General features: G+C 37.3%; 1 protein-coding gene across 1 annotated transcript in view; it reads left to right on the top strand.

The window, feature by feature from the left end:
- The window catches only part of TMEM135 (transmembrane protein 135), a 180,653-nt gene that overhangs the window by 74,062 nt on the left and 84,680 nt on the right, over positions 1-21,911 (top strand). Inside the window, exon 5 of the mRNA XM_071556068.1 lies at positions 5,497-5,562. Within this exon, the coding sequence (XP_071412169.1) occupies positions 5,497-5,562 (66 nt within the window). The remainder of the gene's footprint in view (positions 1-5,496; positions 5,563-21,911) is intronic.

Genomic DNA, 21,911 nt, shown 5'->3' with positions numbered 1-21,911 from the left:
TACATGACCAGGTGTGAGCTTTGTTTGCACAAATGTTGTGGAAGTAACCAGAGGAAAGGGAGATCAAGTATTATACAATGCAAAGGTGAATGTTTGGTGCAATGTTTTCTCTGGGTGTTCTGAAAGCTGAATTTGGGAAAAAATAAGAGAAGTTTCAGAAAACAGATGCAAGGATGTCATGAACTCTGTAACATATGCTTTATTGTGGGGTTTAAATTGTTTAGTCTCTAGGGAGTTCACGGTTAAGTTGCTTTTATAGAAGGTAAATTATTTGATCTGTTACTGGATGTCTGCAAAGAACTTGTGTCTTGCAGGTGTCAAATATATGCTGATATACTCATTGTACAAGTAAGGTTACAGTAGTTCAGTAATGAAGGCAGACACATTCAGACTCCTTTAAAAAAGAGAAAGATGGAGGTACATGGAATTCACATCTGTAAAAGGGGATTAATTGAATTTCTTATAGTTTTTTGAAAAGTCGGAGTTTAAATATCTATCCCTTTAGAAGCTTCAGTTCAGCTTTGGTATTGTATTTTAATATCTTAAAAATGTTTTAAATCTATAAAATACGTAGGAGGGCAGATCATTCTATATTGGTATTGTAGTAATTTCATCAAAAGTTGTAACAATAATTAAGATTCTCAGTTAAGTTAAATCTGTCATCTGGAGTGAAGTTTAGGTGCAGATGGGTCCCTTGCACTTGACATTTTCTGGGGAAAAAAATTCAAAAACTTCTTGTGCCTTTTGCTATTCATTGTTGCTTCTGAATATCAACTAATCCTTTTTTCTAGCACTCATTCTTGTTTTCAGAATTTGCGTGAAGGTTAGCTAGTAAGGGCTATAACAGTAGTTCATATGTAATCAAGTTGAAAGATGTTGTTGATGATTTCAGATTGACTGTCAAACCCCCCTTTTTAATGTAATTTGCTTTTCATGAAGCAGCGCAAATTTTACAGACCAGAGCTGTCAGCCAGCTATTGTATCCTAGATCAGCAAGCCTAATAGTGAAAAAAATGTCTTTTGTGGTATTTCATCTGTTTTTGTTCTTATAAGCATTTTGCACCATGTTAATTTTAATTAAATAGTTTTGTTTTCTGTTTTGTTTTGAATTTTTGTAATGCACAATTAGAAATAGATGCCAAAAGTTGTCAGGTGATTAAAAAGCATGCATTTCTAAATTAATGAATTTGCAAGAGCAATCCCCTCCCCTGCTTGCATTTGCAGTGTTAACTTTGGTAAAACAGTAACTATTTTGATAAAGTATTGTAAGACCGTTTTATTTTTGTGAATACCTAGAAAATTCAAAACATCTGGAATCCAAAGTACTGGGGTTTTGCTTCTGTTTTTCCTACAATTTCCATCAATAATGCACAATTACTTTCCACTTTAGTTCTGGTTCATACAAGTAGTTTCCCTCTTTTTCATATTTTTTTTAAACCCATTTGCAAGGAATTTGCTCAGAAGCAACTGCTTTCTTGGAGTGGGAACAGTTGGTCATCTTTGTCTGGAGATAACATTAGTCCTTGCTTGGTGTTACAGAGTTACAGAGAAGATACATTAGGCTGCCATTTCACCTCACACGTAATGTAACACACTATACATTCTTTATAATGAAGAACAATTTGAGGATTCAGTAACAATCAACTTGGCAACACATTTATTTCACACAGATCACTAAAACCATGTGTGGATAATTTGCTTTCGGACTCCCATCACTGAGTAGAAATATCTGAAGTCACTGCCTAAGCCTGTAATGGTTCTTATTTCAGGCTTATTCACAGTGAACTGAATGCAAATGAATCTCAAATTTTTACTACTTATTAAATAATCTGATTATAATGGAATATTTAGTGCAGAAGGAGTTAAATTTTAGCTAAATTCCTAGTCAGCAGTGTCTTTGAGAACAATATTATTATTTCTTAAATGGACAGTTTTGCCTGGCTTGATTTGTGACAGAGCAGTACTCTGCATATTTTTATCAGATTTAATACAACAAATTAAACAATCTTCCCATTTCAATATACTTAATACCTTTAACACATTATTTGAAGTTCTTAAAGACATTTGTATTCAAGGGATTTAAACTTAATCAGTATTGAAATAAATTGTATGCAAATATTATGCAGCATGAATATTGACCATTATTATACTAATAACTTCAGTAGTTTTAAAATTAGATACCAAGAATGTATCAGGTAAAATGTGTTCATTAAACTGGATTTTTAGTCAAAGTAGATTGGATGTCCTGTGGGGATTCTCTTACTGTCAGCAAGATACTATCACAGAATTTCAGAAAGTATACAAGGTGTGGAAGCATATTGTTATTTTATAATTGTTGTGTGAGGTTCTTCATTCATGCAGGTCTTTTTTCCTCTGTTCTTTATGGAGCATTAAGGATCATGGAGTTTGTCTTTAACATTTAAAAGAAGAATCTGTACATTTATATTTTAAATTTCTCCATGCCTATGCTTATTCCTGCCTATTCAACATGTACAGCTTGAATGCCAGCAGGATGCTCACGTTTCTGGATTTCCTTATGTCTTGGCTTGCAGGATGGCCTTCCACTTTGCTGGCTCAAAGCATTTCCACCCCTGGTAGGGAATTTGAGGAATTGGGCTGTGCTTCTGTGGGATAGGGATTTTACAGGTCATCTGTTAATTGTACTTATTTTGTGGACTTGTCACTGAAAACATCGTTGTGAAATACTGAAACAGGTTAATCAGAGAGGTTGTGGGACCTCCAACATTAGAGATGCTGAAAATGGGCCTAGGCAATGTGGTCCAAGGGGACCTGAGCAGGACCTGATATAATTACAGAATTATTTAGGTTGAAAAAGACTTTTAAGGTCATTGAGTCCACCCTCCAACCCAACACTGCCAAGTCCACCACTAAATCATATCTGCAAGTGCCACATCAATGCATCTTATAAATACTCCCAGGGATAGTAACCCAAACACTTCTCGGGACAGCCTGTTCCACTGCTTGACAACCCTTTCTGTGAAGAAATTTTTTCTATATCCAATCCAAACTCCCCTGGTGCAACTTAAGGCCGTTTCTTCTTGCCCTATCACTTGTTATTTGGGAGAAGAGACTGATCACTGCCTCGCTGCAACCTCTTTTCAAGTAGTTGTAGAAAGCAATAAGGTCCCCCCTCTTCTCCAGGCTAAATACCCCCAGCTCCTTCAGCTGCTCCTCATAAGACTTGTGCTCCAGACCCTTCCCCGTCTCCATTACCCATCTTTGGACATGCTCCAGTATGATGCTGTTTGTGTCTGCATTTACAGGGCAGACGGAAAAAGATAGAAATTGAAGACTGTGCAGAAGCTTTGAAAAAACAGAAACGTTACACATATAGTTAGATTTTAAGACTGGCCAAGTTTTGCTGGCTGAATACTTTTATCATTAGTCTGTATGATGTTATAGTTCTGTGAAGGCTTTAAAAAAGTTTCTGAAAGGTTCTTCCTTGTAAGACATTGCATTTCTGAAATCTCAACATGTTGTTCACATGTAGTTTGTTTTGTCGAAAGGATGCAGACTTGAAATATTTTCTACTGGTGTCCACCTCCTTCACCTTAAATATTACACCAATACTAAGCTTGGACTCATTACTAGTTTGAAAGAAAAACTTCTTTAAGCATCCTCTTGGATTTTGCATACCTAAAACCCCAATAGCCCTTTCTCCAACCTTGTCATTGTCAGTCTGTGAATGGCGATAGGAGGCCTCCCCCCCCCCCCCCTTCCCGTGTAGTTTGGGTGGGAAGCTGTGATTGTAGTGCTAATCTTCTTAGTGATGCTCGGCACATGAAGGGTGGCCCACAGGAGGACATCTGTGGTGCTACACTGGCTGTTGCTGTGATTTTTCCTTGTTTCTGAATGGTTTTGACATCTGACATTAAGGGTGTGAGTACAAGTGTATTAAGGGAGAGCTTTAACAAGTAGATGTGAAAAGAAAGTCATGCACACCAATGGTTTTCAAAAGAAATGAAAGCAGCTTAGCTGTATTGACAGAATGCTCAATTCGGTTGAAACATCCTTAAAAATGTTGGTGAAAGAAGCCAATTTTGGGAAATACAAAAGGTTGTATGAGTTTGACTTTATCTCTCAGAGAAGAAAGGTTTGAGAAACAGAATCTCAGCGGGGCATTGCCCTGCATCCTCAAGGGTGTAAATGAAGTAATAGGTTTTGCAGCCCAGTGTTCTGGAGTGCTCACATTCATTTACAGGTGTGTGTGGGAACATAAGGTAGTTGAAAGGTCTTCTATTAAGCTTTTTTCTGTGTAAAATTATTTAGTAAAGGGTAAAGCCCACATAATCTGTGTCTGGGAAGACTGAGGAATTCATCTCAGGAGATGCTTTCAACATTACGTTTGTGAGATACAGTTGTCTTAAGGTAGTGTAGTGGGAATCCAGCAAATTATGCAGTCATGGTCACATTGAGCTGCTTATTTTTAAATCACCATTTAGAAGGATGATCAGCTACTGCAAACTGCTTTTATTTATAAGCTTTGTAAGTATGGTATTTTTTTTCCAAAGAGCCTGCTAACTACTCCTTAACATAGATCCTTAAATGTTAGAGCATTGTTTTTTTAATTAGAACCAGATATTAAAACGATGTTTTGTTACAGTTGAAATTGAAACCACCTTCACTATTTGCTTTGGAAAGAAGTCTCTAAAACAAATCTGTCCATATGTACACTTGTGTGCCAATCCATGAATTTATGTAGCCTGTGAATTTTTTCATGCCTTTTTGCAACCACCTTGTAGAAAGAAAGGTGGTACAGAACCCATTATAGTTTGCATTAAAGCAGTAACATATATATAGATCAGAAGTATGTGCTAATTGTCCCACCGGATTAAAAGAAGGATGGACCAACTAACACAAAAAGGTATGCAACCTAATTAAAGATTAACTAAATGAAAGATTTCCCCAAAGTTGTGTTCCCTGTCATTTGCAAAGGATGGGGTTGTGTTCTGTAGTGCCTTCATTACTGACAGTTAAGAGGCCCTCAGGTACTTCTCGGAAATGAGCTGACTCATTCTGTTTTCATACCCGTTTGCCTATTTCAGTGCATTATTAATCATCAAGTTTAAAAATTATCTTCATGAATTGTGAAATACCATATAGCTATTTTTCCCTTAGTATGCCACTTTTACCTGACAGCCTCTGAAAAGCCATTATATGGCTGAGCATCTCTGACCTGCAAAAAGAGTCTTGTGGAACTGCTGCGGTGCTGCTGGAGGGACTGTGCGCTGTTCAGGTGGTTACTGATGCTCAGACCAAAATCCTTGATACACGTCTCACCTTGCAATAAACATTGGCCTAAGATGTGCAGATTGTTCTAAGTGCCTTAACTTGAGGGATTAAATCATAAAATAGGTGGCTAGAAGGTTAGCAGAAAATTTAAAATATGTTATAGGAGTTGAAACAAATCTTCTTGAGCTGAATTATCTGTTTTTTAAGTATTAAATTCATGTGTGTGTGTGTTTCTTGATGCAGGCCACAGAAACCTTGTTCCGAATGGCAGTGGCAAGAGGAGCTATTACACCTTTAAGACATGGAGAAGTAAGGCTAAATATATCTGTATTTTTTGTTTCTTTTTTATTTATATGTGTTATAATGCTTTACTGTATAATGCTTTATTAATATAATACTTTATAAATTCCTGGGAGACATACTGTTTTCATGCAAGTGGAGAGAGCTGGACTATATATAGCTTGCATACCAATACTACAATATTTTTTTTAAAGGAGAACAGGAACTTAAATCTTGCCCAGTCAGAAAGAAGTATGTGTCAAAAAAAATCTATTTTTCTCTTTGCTTCAGTCATATCTTAACCTCATAATAGATGTGACTCACAAGAATGTCCTTTCAGCTGGGTAGTTTTTAACTGGATTTTCTCTATGAAAGGTGGTCAAATTTAGAGAAATTCACATGATGTCAGTATTTGTTACAAGGTAGCTGCACTTTATCTTTTGTCCCTTTCAGGAAATAGTAACTTCACGTAATATACAAAGTATTAATAAATTAATTATTCTAAAGAGGATAAATATATCTGAATATTACCTTGCTCATATGTGTTTCTGTTTATTCTTCTTTGTGTGGTTTTATATCAGGAAAACATTGTTGATGATTAAATATCTCAAATATGAGCTGGTGCAATTTATACTTAGGTTGAATTTCATTTAAAAAAGCCCCAAACCTGTAGTCAACCATGACACTGGAAATGAGGGCTGATCTGGGCATTGCCACAGCTGGATGCTACGGAGTGTAGGATTTTAAATGTAGAAACCTCAGCATTTTTCCACGGTATTCTGATCTTGATCAAATTCTTAGGTAACTTTGTGAAAAGTTCATTTTGGAGACACAGCATTCAATCTGGAATCTAGACCTAGACTGATCCTGGAATCCCAGCTGTGCTGTAAAATGTTCTTTATGCTGATAAATTCCCTAAATTTCTCTCTTGCAACAAAGTAATTTATCTTTTCATCAGTGCCTGAAGATGGACCTGAGAGTTCATGTCCTGCCATCGTCCATAGTTTTAGCTTTTTCTGAATTCTGAATATATGGATCCTCTCTGTATTTTATGAACTGCTCTTCAGTCTGTTCTACAGAAGAATGTAATGCAATTTCTAGAAATTTTGGTTATGAATATGTGCTGCCCTTCCAAGTTCTCCGTTTAGTTGGTTTTTTTTTCAGTGAAGGGTGCTTAATTTACTATGTTTTCATGACTGGGTTGGCCAAAGAGTTTGTAGAATCTTCATCATTGTAGCTACCAACTAAATGGTGTGAATTATGGAAAAATTAAATGATGTTTTATTTTAAAGTGTGGCTAATTGTACTATTTGCAGTGCAAAATACCAGGACAACTGCAGACATAATGATCTCTGTTAAGAATGATACTAGTAATTTCTGTGTCTGGTATATCTTATGTTGAGCCAGTTCAGCTCACTGATGTGGTAGAAGAAGTTTTACTTTTTTCTTCAGATACTCGCTCTGATCTTTTATCAGTTAAATCACTTCAAGGGCTAGAGAGAACTGGATAAGAAGCAGCAAGATAAGTGCTGAGAGGATGTAACCATGGTTAGAAAGAAAGAAACTGAAGGAAAGTGCATCTGTTTGATGATGGTGAACTTTATGTTGAGGTACGGTGTCCTATTGCTGAGGTATTCCTTGGGCTTCAGTGGAAATGCAGTTAGGACTAAGCTAGATAACTCAGAGATAAAACACTTTCCAGAATTGACTTTGTGTAAAAAGCCAAGGGGAAAAATAAGAAAATACCTTTTTTCTCCCTTTTATTTTTATCAGGCTTTATGCAAAGGAAAAATATTTTCACTCAAGGGAGATATTTTCATTAAATTACATTGTGAAATTATAATTTACTTAGTCTGAAAATGGGAAATTACATTATTAAAATGAAACTAATTTTTCCAGAAGAAACATGTAAAATATTTTTTTTAGCTCTTCCAAGAAACTGCAGAATGTTTGCACAGTGCGTAAGTAGAAATGGAGCCAGAAAAAAGTTCAATATGAACTAAAGTTCACTGTATTCTGTTTTAGAAGTGTGAATTTGGCAGTGAAAATCAAAGCAGAGCAACTTGTTTATTGGAAATTTCAAAATACAGAGGCAACAGTCCAATATGCAGAAGTACTGTTCAACTTCCACATCATAACTAAAAAATGTAACACCATTTAAAATTTGAGAAGGGGTAAAACTATTCAGTATTAGAAGGCAAAAGTCATACCCATTTGTTTTAAATTCATAAATAAAAAAAAAAGATGGTGTTCTGTCTGCACTGCTAAACAGATTAATGTGCAAACATTTGTACAGACAAAAGAGGATGCATTAAAATGTCCATTATGATCCAGTTCTCATCACTGGGTGGATTTATGAGTTACAATATTTAATGTCCCTGAGAAGTCCCCTTTTTCCTCTTTTCAACATTTCCTCATTCATTGTGTGTTATCAAACTCTTATGCGTATAGAATTTTTATATTTTTCCTTTATTATTCTTGAAGAAATTGAAAAATGAAGTCGTACAGGATTGGGTTTTTTACTTTTTCATGTGGTTTGTAAAATTACTGTTATGGGTTTAGAAAACTGTGCTGCCAAAAGTAGTTACCAAAATTGGGAACTTAGTACCAAAAATTATTTAACTATGGGATATAGATCATAAGGGTTCCTGAAGAATCTTCTCAGCAGTTCCCTTGCTCCTGGTTGAATTGAAGTGTAGCATCCATGGGAGGGAATCAAACCCAGAAGCATAATTGATTCTCAGGATTCAATATGTTATGGTTCATCTTAATTACTTATTTCTGTCAGTCATTTTGTTTTGGAGGTAAAGCATGAGGCAGAGCCTTATTCATTTCTGTTAACACTTTTAGCCTATTCCCAAATGATCCAAAAATTGCATGAGCAGATGTGATCAAATCCCTTGGCTGTGCTTCTGCACAGAAGTCAAAGGGTGCATTTCGTTAATGACTGTAAAGGCTTTAGAGCCGCTGATCAGCAGAGCTGAGAGCTGCACACTCAGGGAGCCTGGGCCTGACACCACCTAGAGAGCTGCTCCAGCTGTTTCTTCTGCTTCTGGTGTTCATGCAGGAGGCTCAGATCTGCTGCCACCAGTTCCTCATGCTGTTAAGCCTCTTCCAGACAGACCTGCTGTCTCTGTGGGTGCTGCCTGATGTGGCAGCAGTGATGGGGTTGAGGAAAGAGGAACAGCGGCAGCCTCGCTGCTGAAGAGAATGAGAAGAGGAATAAGAGGAGGCAACTGCTTCAGAGTTGTTTGTTTGTGCTTCCCAGTTCTGCGTCCTCCAGAGCTTCTACTGATGTGTGCTGAACCACAAGGGAGAGCTGTAAGGAGGAGTAAGGGCTGACAGCAGTGGGCTGCGAGAAGTCACTGGGTGCGGGGTAGCAGGATGGAATATGTTTGGCAAGTCTAAGATTAAGTTTGATGACTGTAGAGAGAGAGAGAGAGAAAAATTCCCTCATTTTGACTCAAAATGACTAATTTTATTTCCATTGAGCAAATGATATACCAAACCCAGTGTGTTATGTGAGATTTGTACATCATGTAGAGTTGCTGAACAAGGAGAGATCTGATTAGGACACTGAGCTTACAGGGTTGATATTCGCAGTTGCTGCAGATGAAGGAAACAAACACACAGAAAGAAGCCAGGGTATAAATGGAGAGGGTGCAACTCTTAATGGAAAAAATACAATGAAGTTCGTAGGAGAAGATGGGCAATAGATATAATGGTAAAGGCATGATTCCCAGAGAGTCAGAACTGATACCAGCCATGCATGATCTCTGTGGCTGTAACTAATTTCTTGCAAGATCTTTGTGGATTTGTAAACTGTCCTAGTGACTTTTCATCTGAAAAATGTTTGGGGCATTTTTTTAAGGACATGTATGTATAGAATTTCTTGCCATTGTTGATTCCTGGTTCCTTGAGAATTACCAATTTTGTTGTCCATATGGAAGAACGGGCAAAATTCAACAAATGTGCCCCCATATGTGTGTGTCTTGTCTTGGGGATACAGCAGCAATGCAGCTTAGAGGGAGCTGTACACCAATGTCCTCCTGGATAATGAGGCTGGAGCATGTGCAGATATAAAAATGTCATTGTCAACCAAATTGGAAGCCTAAATGTATATAAAAATATAAGTAATTATTGTACTTTCTAGCCTGGAATGGCTTATGACCTTATAGTGTAATACTTGTAGTGGCATGTATTGGTATGGCAGTACCTACCCATGCTTGAAAGTGGACTTGTTGAAAGAAGATGCATCTTTGCTTTTGTTTAAAGCTGTGTTTAGCAGATTTCAGAACTGAATTTCTATTCTGTGTGTTTTCTGTATGGTAGGTAATGTGAAGTGCAAAGTTTTATCAATTTAGTATTTTATGAAGTTTTATAAATTTAAGTATGTGTAAAACATAATTTCCATGCATTTTGTATACATAGTGAATACAAGTGATGCAGTTATGATTACATTTTTAACTAAAAATTCAACAAGGGGATTAGTAACGATCTTTGAAATGTGGTTTCTTTTATATTTTTGCAAGTGAATATATAACAGTGAGAACAGTGACATGAAATCCTCCTTCATGTAGTATTTCTGTTCATTCCACAGATTTTGAACGTAGGAAAGGAGGGTCCACTGTTGAAGTGACATTACTGCTAGCTCAGGTTTTGCTTTTCCTCCTTCTTCCCATCTGCCACATCATGGCAGAGTGCAGTGTAGAGTTCTGGAAATTCAGCTGTGGAATTAAAGTCATATAGACATGAACCTTTTTTTTATTAGCAATAGCTGTGATAATACTTTTCATGAGAAGGGACTTTGTAATTCTACTTGCCATTGGAACAATTCAAAAGAGATATTATGACACTTGTCATATTTATTTATGTACTGTAAAGATGACATGGAACTGAGTAGTCATTAAATTATGATCTCTTTTCCATATAAATGTGTTCTACATTTGCTTTTGAAGTTTTGGGTTTTGTCACAATGATGTTTCTGCTTGTGTTTTTGGCCAGCTTCATTTGTAATACGTGAAACCCAGGAAGATGTCGTAAATGATCATATTGTAGGTACTGAAGAAATGCCAGGAATCATTTGAGATTAATTTTCATTTAAATAAAATTGCTTTGGGTGCACAGTTTCCTGTGGTTTCAGCTTGGGGGCATATCAGGAATAATCACTTACAGGCACATTAGAAACCAAATGGCAGTGGGACACTGAACATCTGATCCCCTCACCCTTGTGCCTTCCTATCACAAAGATGTCTTTATTATCTGGGAGTCTAAAGTCCTCTCACAGACTCCCCCAGTGTCTCTGGTTTCCATGCTTTTTTCTTTGGTACTGTCATGTTAATATGTGAGGAAAGATGTTTTCTCAGATTTACATAAGTCTGGAGATGCTGTAGTTACAGTCCCAAAGACTCTCGACTTCTTAAGCTTTTTGTCTTCAGCCAGAGGCACGTTTAAAAGGCAGCGCTGTTGATCAGGGGGCACCTACTCTGTTTTCACTGCAGGGAAAATGCTTCCTAGAAAATCAGATTCGGTACAAGGAAACTTAAATTTTTTAAGGCCATGTCACAACATTAGTGGACTGTTTCGGCCTTCGAAGTAGTATTGTCAGTCTCTTGGATCTTATTCTCTGGGGTTTTCCCCTCCTAGTTAAGGGTTTCTGGTACAGAGCAAAAAAAATGTGTATTTTTAAAATTTAATTTGTTGCAAAACAGTGTCAATTTAATTTAAGCAAATCATGTTTTCTGAATATGTGTTGTAAGATCCAAAGTGCCGGTAGTTTTCGGTATTAGTTTCTCTTCTAATTACCCACTTGTTTTTGGGAAGGTATTTGCAAAACTGAAAGTTGTTTGCAGGCAGATCTGAGTCCCTATTCCTCTAAAGAGTGGTCTCTTCTCTCCCTGTCCCCAAGAGAGTAACCTGTACTTTAATTTTTAGCTTTTGCAAAAGAAAGGTTTTAAAAAAATAAATAAAAAAATAAAGCTATCCTTATAACAGGGTTTCTGAGCCATCAAGTAAAAGCTCATTTAAATTATTGACATACATAAGTACAGCTTTTTCATTAGTAAAACGTATTTTGGAATTAGTATTGAGGTTGTCTTTTATAATTTCTTGTAAAGGAGCAGCAAATGGGTAAAATGCAGCCGTAAGAATAGAACCATTTTATAGTCTACTTTGGTTTGGGGCAGATGTGTCAGAAGTGTTTAAAAACAGTACTGGAATCTTGAAAATCCTTCTGGCAGGTCACAATGGGTAACAGTTCAAAGGTAATTTAATTGCCAAAGATTGGCATACCTTATCTATGTTATCTGGAAGTAAGTCAAAAGTAAATAATTCTTCTGATTAAATGTAGTGAAAACTAAAGCTTGATTAGAGAGAGAGAGTGAGAGTGAGAATACCACTGAACCCTCGGGAGAAAAACCACCAGCCTGCCTTTGAGATGTTCCAGTGATGTTTTTGCCATGTATTTGGTTTTTTGCCCAGGGTTATCCATTTTAAGAGGTTTATAGGGTTTTAATTAATTTTTATTCAGGAAGGGAAAAGTAAATTTGTCTCAAAACCATAGCTGAATACAAAATTTTAATATGTCATTTACCTGAGAATATTCTGTTTCTTACTAAAAATCATCTCAAGCCTTGAAAAATATTGACCTGCTCAAAATAATTTTGAAGGGAAGTGATGGAATTTATTCGTTAGAGAACGTGAAAATTTAATGCATTTTGGGAATCATGTCTGGTGTAAATTTAAGGGAGAAATATCTGAAAGTGGCTGCATGATATGGAGAGGTACCACTGAAGAAAGGTAACACACAAATTTGGAAACTTGGAGAATTTAACTTCCAAAACAGAACTGAAACTATATTGAAGTGATTCATGCTTTGTATTTTTCTTTAAAGTGTATGAAGAATATAGGCTGTTTTTCATGGAGTGGGACAATGGGATTTAGTACTTTAAGCATTTGATGTATTAAGCTAGGCATTATTGTTATTATAATGTAATTTTCTTTAATACAGGCTAATGGTATGTATCTATCTTAAAATAGTCATAACTTCCCTTTGTGATGTGAAACATGGGGTAAAAAGTAAATTGAAAGTAACCAAGAAGTATTCACCAGATCTATTTCACCAAGAAGTTTTTGGCAAGGAGTAAAATAAGGATAGAATTACCTATTTTAAAGACTTCTCTTTTAAGGTTTCCCTTTTTTTCCTTCCTCCCCTCAATACTTTGCCTGTATATTTTAGGTTTCTTACTTTTTTCCATCAGCAAAGCAGTGAGAGCATATATGGTAAAAGTAGACAATAAAAAACTAAATATAAGGAAATGTATTTAATTCCCAGTCTAGTTTTTGATTTGACATGACTGTGGGTGGTCAAGAAATATGGTACTGGGAATATATGAGATTGTTTTCTTAAGAGATTGTTATTCTTAATTTGTTTATCATTAAAAAATGTAGTCAGTGATTGTTCTTTCAAATACAGACATTTATTTTCTGTAACCCAGCAGCACTTTTTAATAACTATTCAAATTGTCATCGTCTATGTCATGGCCTTGGAATGAAGCTGTCATCTTGCTTTATACTTAAAACCTGCCTCTGAAGTTGCCCCCTGCAACTCTATTGTTCTGCCAGAGCAAAGATCATCTGTAAGGAGACTTTTACTCCTATACATGAGGAAGGGCAGAGGAGTTTGGTACTTGAATAATGCTTCTTTGTCACTTTGTGGTGTTGATACTGATGTATGTGGATGAAGTCATAGAGCTGAAGAAATAGGCAACTGTAAGAAGCTATTTAAACTGATAAAGCTAAGAATTTGTTCATATTCCTGTGTGCTGAATGCATGCTAAAGATGTTACTAGAACATGAACAAGTGATCTTCGGTTTCCATGCAAGTTGTTAGATTCAATTTCTTGGAATAACAGTCTTGCCAAGGTATGAATGCACACCATCTTCTCTAACAGATGTGTGCCAACTAACTCATTACTGTATGTAGAGTCACAGAATCATAGCGTGGTTTGGGTTGGAAGGGATCTTAAAGACTGTCTAGTTCCAGCTCCCCTGGCTATGGGCAGGGACACCTTCCACTAGACCAGGTTGTTCAAAGCCCCATCCAACCTGCCCTTGAACATTGCCAGGGATGAAACTTCCACAGCTTTTCTGGACATGTCCAGTGCCTCATCACCCTCACAGTAAAGAATTTCTTCCTAACATGTGATCTAAACTTACTCTCACTTTGCTGCCATTCCCCCTTGTCCCATCACTACGGTTCCTGGTAGAGAGTCCCTCTCTGGCTGCCTTGTAGGCCCCCTTCAGATCTTGGATGGCTGCTATGAGGTCTCCATGCACGCTTTCCTTCTCCAGGATGAACAGTCACTTTGAAGGAGGGTTATCTTAACTCTAGTGTAAACATTACTTGTATTGAATGATTTCCAGCTAATTAAATGTAATATCCCTTCTGGAAAACAGTGTTCTCATTCAATTTATTTTCTGTTCCTTATCTATAGATTAGGCTGATTAAGTATTGTCAAACACAAACAAAAAGAAAAGAAGTCATCTTTGGTAACTATTGCATAAATCAAAATGCAGTTTGAAATAATCTTTTTGGCTTTCTGAAAAGAGGATGTATATGCCTAGTCAGTGAGAAAGCTCTTTCTGTTTTCTGTTTGATGTTCAAAGTTTGTTGAAAATTGTACAAACAATTGTTTAAATGTCCTTATTAAGGAGTTATTTTATGTTGCATCTGGTGAACTGATAAAAATTGAAATTAATGAAAAGAAAGGGAGAGATGTGAAAAGAAGGAATGAAATAAGTAGTAATAACTAATATTTTTCTTTTGACATTGTCTTTCAAAGATCTTCATTAGCAAGCAGCTGAACTGTGAGCTGAAAGTGCAGACAGAAATCAGAGTTGAAAACTGGCTGAACAGCCAGACCCAGGAGGTGGTGATCAGTGACACAAAGTTTAGGTAGTAGCCAGTGACTAGCAGTGTACCCCAGGGGTCCCTGCTGGGCCCAGTCCCATTCAACATCTCTGTTGGTCTGGGTGATGGGGCAGAGCTGTGCCCCCTCTGCAAATTTGCTGATGACCAAACTGGGAGGATTGGCTGATACACCAGAGGGTTGTCCTGCATTCCAGAGGGACCTTGAGAACCAGGAGAAAGGAGCTGCCTGGAACGTCATGAAATTCAACAAGATGTTCAAAGTCCTGCACCTGGGGAAGAACAACTGAGGCAATGGAAAGCAGCTTGGCATAAAAGAACATGATGTCCTGGTGGACAACAGGTTGGACATGGGCCAACAATGGGTCCTTGCTGCAAAGCTGTGTGTTGTTATCCTGGGCTGCATTAGACAAACCATCCATCCACGCCGAGAGAGGTGATCCCCTCTATTCAGCACTAGAGAAGTCACACCTGGAATACTGTGTCGATTTCTGAGCTCCTTTATACAGCAGAGACATGGACATCCTGGATGGTGTCCAACAAAGGGCCATGAAGGGAGTAAAGCTGGGACTGTTTAGCCTTGAGACGAGAAGAGGAGGCTCAAGAGGGGTATTACCCACTGCAGAGGGGGTGCAAAAAAGATCACACCAAGCTCTTCTCAGGACCTATGTCCATAATAAAGAAAGTAACTGAAATATAGGAGGTGCTGTCTGGATGTAAGAAAACACGTTTTTTCCTGTGATGATGACTGAGGACTGGTACATGTTGCCCAGGAAGGTTTTGCAGTCTCCATCCTTAGAGGTACTCAAAACTATGGACACCATCCTGCACACTTGTCTGTAGGGTGCCCTGATGAGTGGGGGAGGTTGGATCAGATGACCCCCAGAGGTCCTTTCCAATCTCAGCCATTCTGTTGTGACTTTGTGTTCTTTTTGTTGAAAGATCTTAAATTTCAAACATTTTTCTGTGGGCATAAGACTAGGATAATGATACTTTTATTGGACATATACTTGATTAATATGGTATGAAAGTTAAAATCGAAATGTTACATAAGCTTCTCTTAAGCTGTAGAAAAATCAAATGACAGTACCTAAGGTAAACAGGTATAGCTTATAAAGGTTAAGGGGTGTAGTGTTCTTTCCAAAAAGTGATGGTATAGGAAAAAACTTGTTCTTTTCAAATTTGTAAGGAGGTTGACTAGTAGGATTGGGAACTAATATTGAGTACAAGGTATTTCTTATGTGATATTACTTGGTGGCCAGCAGGAAGAGGCTCTTGACCATTTCCATCATGTGACAGGTTGTGATTCTTAGGTGAGCACAGCTAGCTTTTATGGACACTAAGTCTGGGACCATGGGCGGTCCCGTGGTGTAAAGGAGAGCACTCTGGACTCTGAATCCCAAGGACCTGAGTTCAAGTCTCAATGGGGACCGTCTCCTGGCAGTTCAATGCCTCCCTGCCATCCCATCCCATCAGATCTCGGATGCTCAGCAGGGTCAGCCCCAGTTAGTATGGATGCTGTGACAGTCCCGAGAACTTCCCTGTCACTGTCAAAGCTCGCTCGGCCTTGGCAGATGGACCTCAGGACTTAAATGGTGGGGCCAGTTCTGCGCACGCTGTGCCTCACCTAAAAAATCCACTGTGCAGGCGGGAAGGGCACACCCATGTGCAAATCTGCGTTCGCGAAGTCTGGACGTACAAGTCTGGGAGCAGACTGCAGTGATCTAAAATAATGTCTTACTTAAAAAAAAAATTGTTCTTCTTTTAAAGAGCTTTTAGGCATTTGCTCTGTGAGGCCAACCCTATACCTAGATAAATAACATGTTTAGGAGAACAGCTTAGCCTCAGACATTTAGATACCTCTACGAAAATAAAGCAAGTCTTTGTTATGGACAGGATCAAGTACTCACTGCTCGGGTGTGAGCATTGTGAGTACTTGAGAGTCAGGAATACTCAGTGTCAAAGGAAGTTAATATTGATAAAGTTCTGTAGTGACTGCCTGCATTGTAATATGGTTTGTTGTAATAATTTATTGTAATATTTTTACAATATTAAATCACTGTCATTTTAGAAAGGATTATCTTGTTTTTCTTGACTGGTATCTCACTGTGAGATGATTATGATAGGTGAAGATCTGGTCTGCCAGCAGCAGGAATGTTAGGGTGCATGAATTGCTGGAACAATTCTCCCACTCTGAACCATGAAACCAATCTGTTCCTGTCAGATTCAATTTTATGGAAACTAATTCTTTGTTGATGGAATCAGGTGAAAAATATGTGGTTCTGATTAGCAAACAGTATGTGGAGTTTCTTAAGGTCATGGAGAACATTCCTCTGGCCATGTGCATGTGTTCAGATACGTATGTCTGACTATGCATATACATGTTATGTTTGCATCTTCCAATATTAAAAACCACGGGCAGTTTAGTTTTCTTAAATACACATTTAAAAATATTTGTACTGTGATAAAATATTATTATTAAATATATTTTTATGAATCAATATTCAGTTTTGTTATGTCTTAAGATTCAGAAACTCATGTTTTTAAACTCAGCAACCCTCAAAATAATATTTCGTAGAACTATATAACAAAAACTCAAATAATGAACCTTTTTGAAGTAGCACTGTTTTATGTCAGAAATATGTATTATACAACTGACTGCCTGGATAAAATAATGACCTTTCACTTAAGTGTCCTGCAGAGCTGCAAAAAGTAAACTGGTATCTGTAGTCTGCTTAATGGCTGCTCACCACATCACCGCATGCAATTAGGCATAAGTGATTTTTCTGCTCAAGACAGGCTCAAGACCGATTTAGCAATGAAACTTAATTACTTCTAGCCCTTAGAGAAAATGGCCCAACAAGGTTGCAGTTGTTGGCAGGGCAGTGTGGGAAAGCTATTGCTGCAACTGCCTTCCCCACTTCTGATTTTCTGTTAGCAGGACTTAGAGCACAGTTAACCTTCAGTTAACCAAATATTCCCACAAAAATGGTGCATTCTTATTTCTCTTTGTTGTAAGGCTAAAGATAAAGATAATGAAACATTGCATCTTTTTAAAAGCAAGCCTTCTGATCGTATCCAGCTGTTTCAGAATATAGGTGAAGCTACTCTGTGCTAATGGAAATGAAAACTTAAAAATTAGTTCTAAAGTGCCTGTCTTAGTGTAAGGCAACCATTCTGGCCAGAGAAAACTCGGGCTAAAAGCTAAAGCTAAGTGCATTTGTGCTTCTTGACAATTTGTCATAGATAAATTGTTTCTTTATTTTGTACTTGGATTATAGGAAAAAATGCTGAAGGAAATGAACATTACCAAAAAATGAATCTACTACTTTATACTCAAAATTCCTTCATTTGAGTTTTTAGGAATGTGTTATTTTTAAAGGAAACAGCGACTTCAATTCTTTGACTCCAAGGAATACAAGAAATACATCTGGAATAACAATTCAGATGGACATATGGCATCAATTGGCTTATATTTTCCTATATGGGGGGTTCTGATTGCAGTAAGAGGGAAAACTGCTCATTACTTATGCAGGATTAAAAACACGAGTACTATGGTTTTTTGGATTTAGGTACCTTGTTGAAGAACTGGGAGTATGGAAAAGATGTGGAAGTTGAGCAAAATAAATTGACTTTTCTGTTTGTCAGCTGTGACAATATCTAGCTTTCCTTTTGTAATATATTTTTCCCTTAATGGGTTTGTGACTCCCTTACTCTTATCTTTTCCTACCGATAAATCTCTCGTTCACGGCTGGGATTGTAATTTACAAAGAAAAACAATATTGCAATTGTGATTTGTTCGATGTGATTGCCTCCGCAGCAATGCTCAAGGTCTTATTCCTGTTAACAGCTACAGACATGTTTATCAATTGAAATATTCATGGTGACAAAACTAAATGTGTCTGAATATTTGCGGGAGTGTCCAGCATGAGACACTAATTCCCAAGGGCATGTTTAGCACATGCTCTAGTGCTTTCCTCAGTAGGGAGTGAATTTAAGAGTGTGTATAGGTGCCTTAATTTCATCAAGTGACTTAAGCTTTTTGCTAGGCAGGAAATAATAATTTAAGCATGTACTTGAAGTTAGTTTTTGGGGTTTTTTTAGGTCAGAGCATTGAAGGACTCATTGGAATGAACATGTCTTAGCCTTATATTTAGAATCCCTGGAATAATTGCCAACTCAGGCTTATATTTACTGTCCCTGGGATATTTATCATTGTAATGAAAAAAATAGTTTGGGGGTGTTTTTTTAGTAAATAGCCATTTAAAAATGATGCTGAGATTTCCCCTCAAATGCATAAGTATAGCTTTCAATAATATATTTTTGTATATGTATATTTTCAATAATATATTTTTGTAGCATCATCAGGGAGGAGAAATTACCAGTCTGTCCCTTTCTATGCCTGTTTTCGGTTGCATTTACTTTTACTTTGAACTGCTCAGGCTGACATTTTCAGAGGCAAATGAGGACGGTGCCCCCCATCTTTGGTTTGCAATCTCAGTTCACCTCTTTTCATGCAGTAGGCCTGAGGTCTCTTGCAAAACCAATGTGAGAAAGTAATGAAAGACAAATGCACCAGAGATCTGAATTACATTGCACCAGCAACGTGTGAGAGTAACCTCATAAAGTTAAGAAGGGATGATACCTGCTTCGAACAGTTGACTACCTAAATAAACTTGGGAGAAGGTTGGGAAAAAGTGTAATATAACATCTCCTCCTGAGGCTTGAATAGCCAAGTGGCTGACTTGGAGTAGTACAAGTACATGTGAAAAGTAAACATTTTATCTCCACTGTATGGGCAAAATACCACTGCTCGTTTTGCAATAGGTCATGCAATAACTGTACTAATTTCTGTCACAAAGTAATTAATGGGGTTACTTGCAGTGACAGAGCACTGGTCTTGGTAGCCCAAGTGGCTTCCCAGAGTTTTGGGTTCTGGTGGAGCTGGGTCCCAGTGGCTTGGCAACCTCTGTTCTTTGGAACCATCCAGTAATACAAGGTGATGCTCAGGCCACCCTTAAACTTCATGCTACAAATTTAGGACTAACTGTATTGTTGGGATATAAGATGAATCATACTCTTTGCCCATCTCTTGAACTTCACAAAAGTTTGGAAGCTGAGCTTCACTCCTATTTAGGGGAAAATGTTGGTGTTTATTGTGTTAACAGTAATAGCCTTGCTGCCTCCTTCCATACGTTACTGAAATGTTTATGAAAACAGGGAGAGATGAAGTGTGTTCTTTGCAAAGTTGCTCTCTGGCAGGTGCTTTCACTCCTGTGCATGTGCTGGATCGTAAATCTCTTCTAACTTGTTTGTAAGAAGAGTTCCATAGTAATTTTTAATTTACTTCTCTGAGTTTGCTCTGAGCTGTGTCATTTTGCGGTTTGTGCAGCATGGAACTGAACAGAGGCAGATGTGGAAATACTTCATTTCAGTAAGTGTATTTTGTACACAATGTACTCCTCTCCTGTGGCATTCATTACAGCTCATCGGACTTTGTGTAAATTCAGGATAAAAATGTAGACAAATAAATTTCCCTCTGTCATCTACATGCCCTTGAACTCAGTATCACTTTGAAAGGACTGTATGAAGAGATCATGAGTGGTACAATTTTCCAGTTGTAAGGAAAGTGCTTGAAATTCCAGACATTTGAAAGTGTGCGCATATGTGTAATAAAACTGATTTTGATGTTTTGTGGGGTGTCTTTTTTTTTGAGGTTTGTTTGTTTGGGGGTTTTTGTTGTTTTTTGTTTGTTTGTTTGTTTTTTAAAAGTTTTTAAGTTCCTGTAAGTCAGAATTATTCTTATGTAATCAGATCTGATCCTGGAGTTGTTTATCGGACTTTAAAAAGTGTCCTTTACTGACTTTTTATGTGAACGGTTGTGATGATGTGTAAAGGAAAGATTGACTGACATCTCTTTCCATGTTCTTGGTAGCCACCAAAGATCTTAAAGTTCATTCTCTTGTTTCATCCTGAATAGAAAAGAGCCATTTAAAAACATCAGCTTGTGAGCAGCATGGGCTGGTAGAGGTACTTTTTTATCAAGAAATAATTTTGGTGTGAGATGCTGAATGTCTGTTTTCTGAGGCATCTTCTTCCAGCTGTGAACTGTACTTGTGAAACTGGTTAAAATTAGGGAGTTTTCATACCTTAATCTCACAGTATAAATTATTTCAGTTTCAGTATATGAAATTTCTACAAATGGCATTTGGCATTGAGATTCACAACATATATTGATTATTTTAATGTGACAATAATCTGGGAAATACTGTTCTAAGTAGTGGGACTTTGCACACAAAAGACAGAGAAACACTGTTATGGTAAAGTGGATCAATCATCTTGGTGGAACTGTATTAAATGCAGTCTCAGTTGAGATTAACTACATGGTACTGTAAAATACTACTCAGTACTTTGCAGACATTGCATAGATGGTTTGTATGGCAATTGGTCAGTTATTGTAGGAAATAAAAGGTAATTTATCAAAAAATGCACTAAAAAGATACTGGATTTTATTGACTAATGAATGTTTTGGTATATATTAAAATATCAGTACATGGTTTTAAAGTGCCATTGAAGTACTGCTCAAGATGTACAGGATGAAGAAAAGGTTCCTTCCTTGGTCACTTACCTCAAGGCATTTTTGTGCAAACAAAGTCACAATTTGAGGTTACATTACTGATACTGGAATGAGAAGTGATGCTTGTTTAGCATTTCAAATGCTGTGTTTATGTCTGAAGCAGAGAGAACAGTTTATCCATTTGAAAGTTATCTCTTTGCATCTTTTCCCCTCTGCATTTTTGTTTTCTCCAGTATTCAGCAGTGGGTTTTTTAAGGTGTTATCAAGACAAAGTCTTTTCTTTTAATGAGTAGAAACAGCCCACTAGATTTCTGCTGCTACAGCTTTATCCCCAAAGTGAGAGCTTTGACAGAGAGACGTGGTTAGAGAGTGCAAGCCTTGCTGGGGTGGTACTGGGAGAACTGGGCCAGCGTGTTGAAGGAGGACTGTTTGGACTACTCTCACCATCTGATCAGAAGACTGTGGGAAGGGTTGTCTGTGCTGCCTGCTATTAAGATGTCTGCAGTCCCACAGCACTGAATGTGAAAAGTTCCCTAAGTAGGGATTTTAGAGCTAAACTTAGACAAAGCTGCTTTTATTGCTGGAATACCTAATTCAGTCATTTTCCCAGTATAGATGAGAGTTCAGATTTGTCTCTGTTAATTCCCTCGGGGTATCTTAAGGAATTTTATGCAAGATCTCCAAAAAAGAAAGAATTGTGTTTCTGTTTCTGGTGTTCTTATCTGACATGATATTAAACATTTGAAAGTATACACATTAAACATTTAAAGATAGAGTAATTAACCAGGGTTGCTTGAATTTTTTCTTTGACCTATTCCTGTATTGTAGACAGATTATAGTTTCAAAATACTGTAGTAAATCACTTAATAATTA

Source organism: Pithys albifrons, chromosome 1, assembly GCF_047495875.1.
Source record: "Pithys albifrons albifrons isolate INPA30051 chromosome 1, PitAlb_v1, whole genome shotgun sequence".
NCBI classification, from domain to species: domain Eukaryota; kingdom Metazoa; phylum Chordata; class Aves; order Passeriformes; family Thamnophilidae; genus Pithys; species Pithys albifrons.
This window is presented reverse-complemented; position numbering and strand designations above follow the sequence as displayed.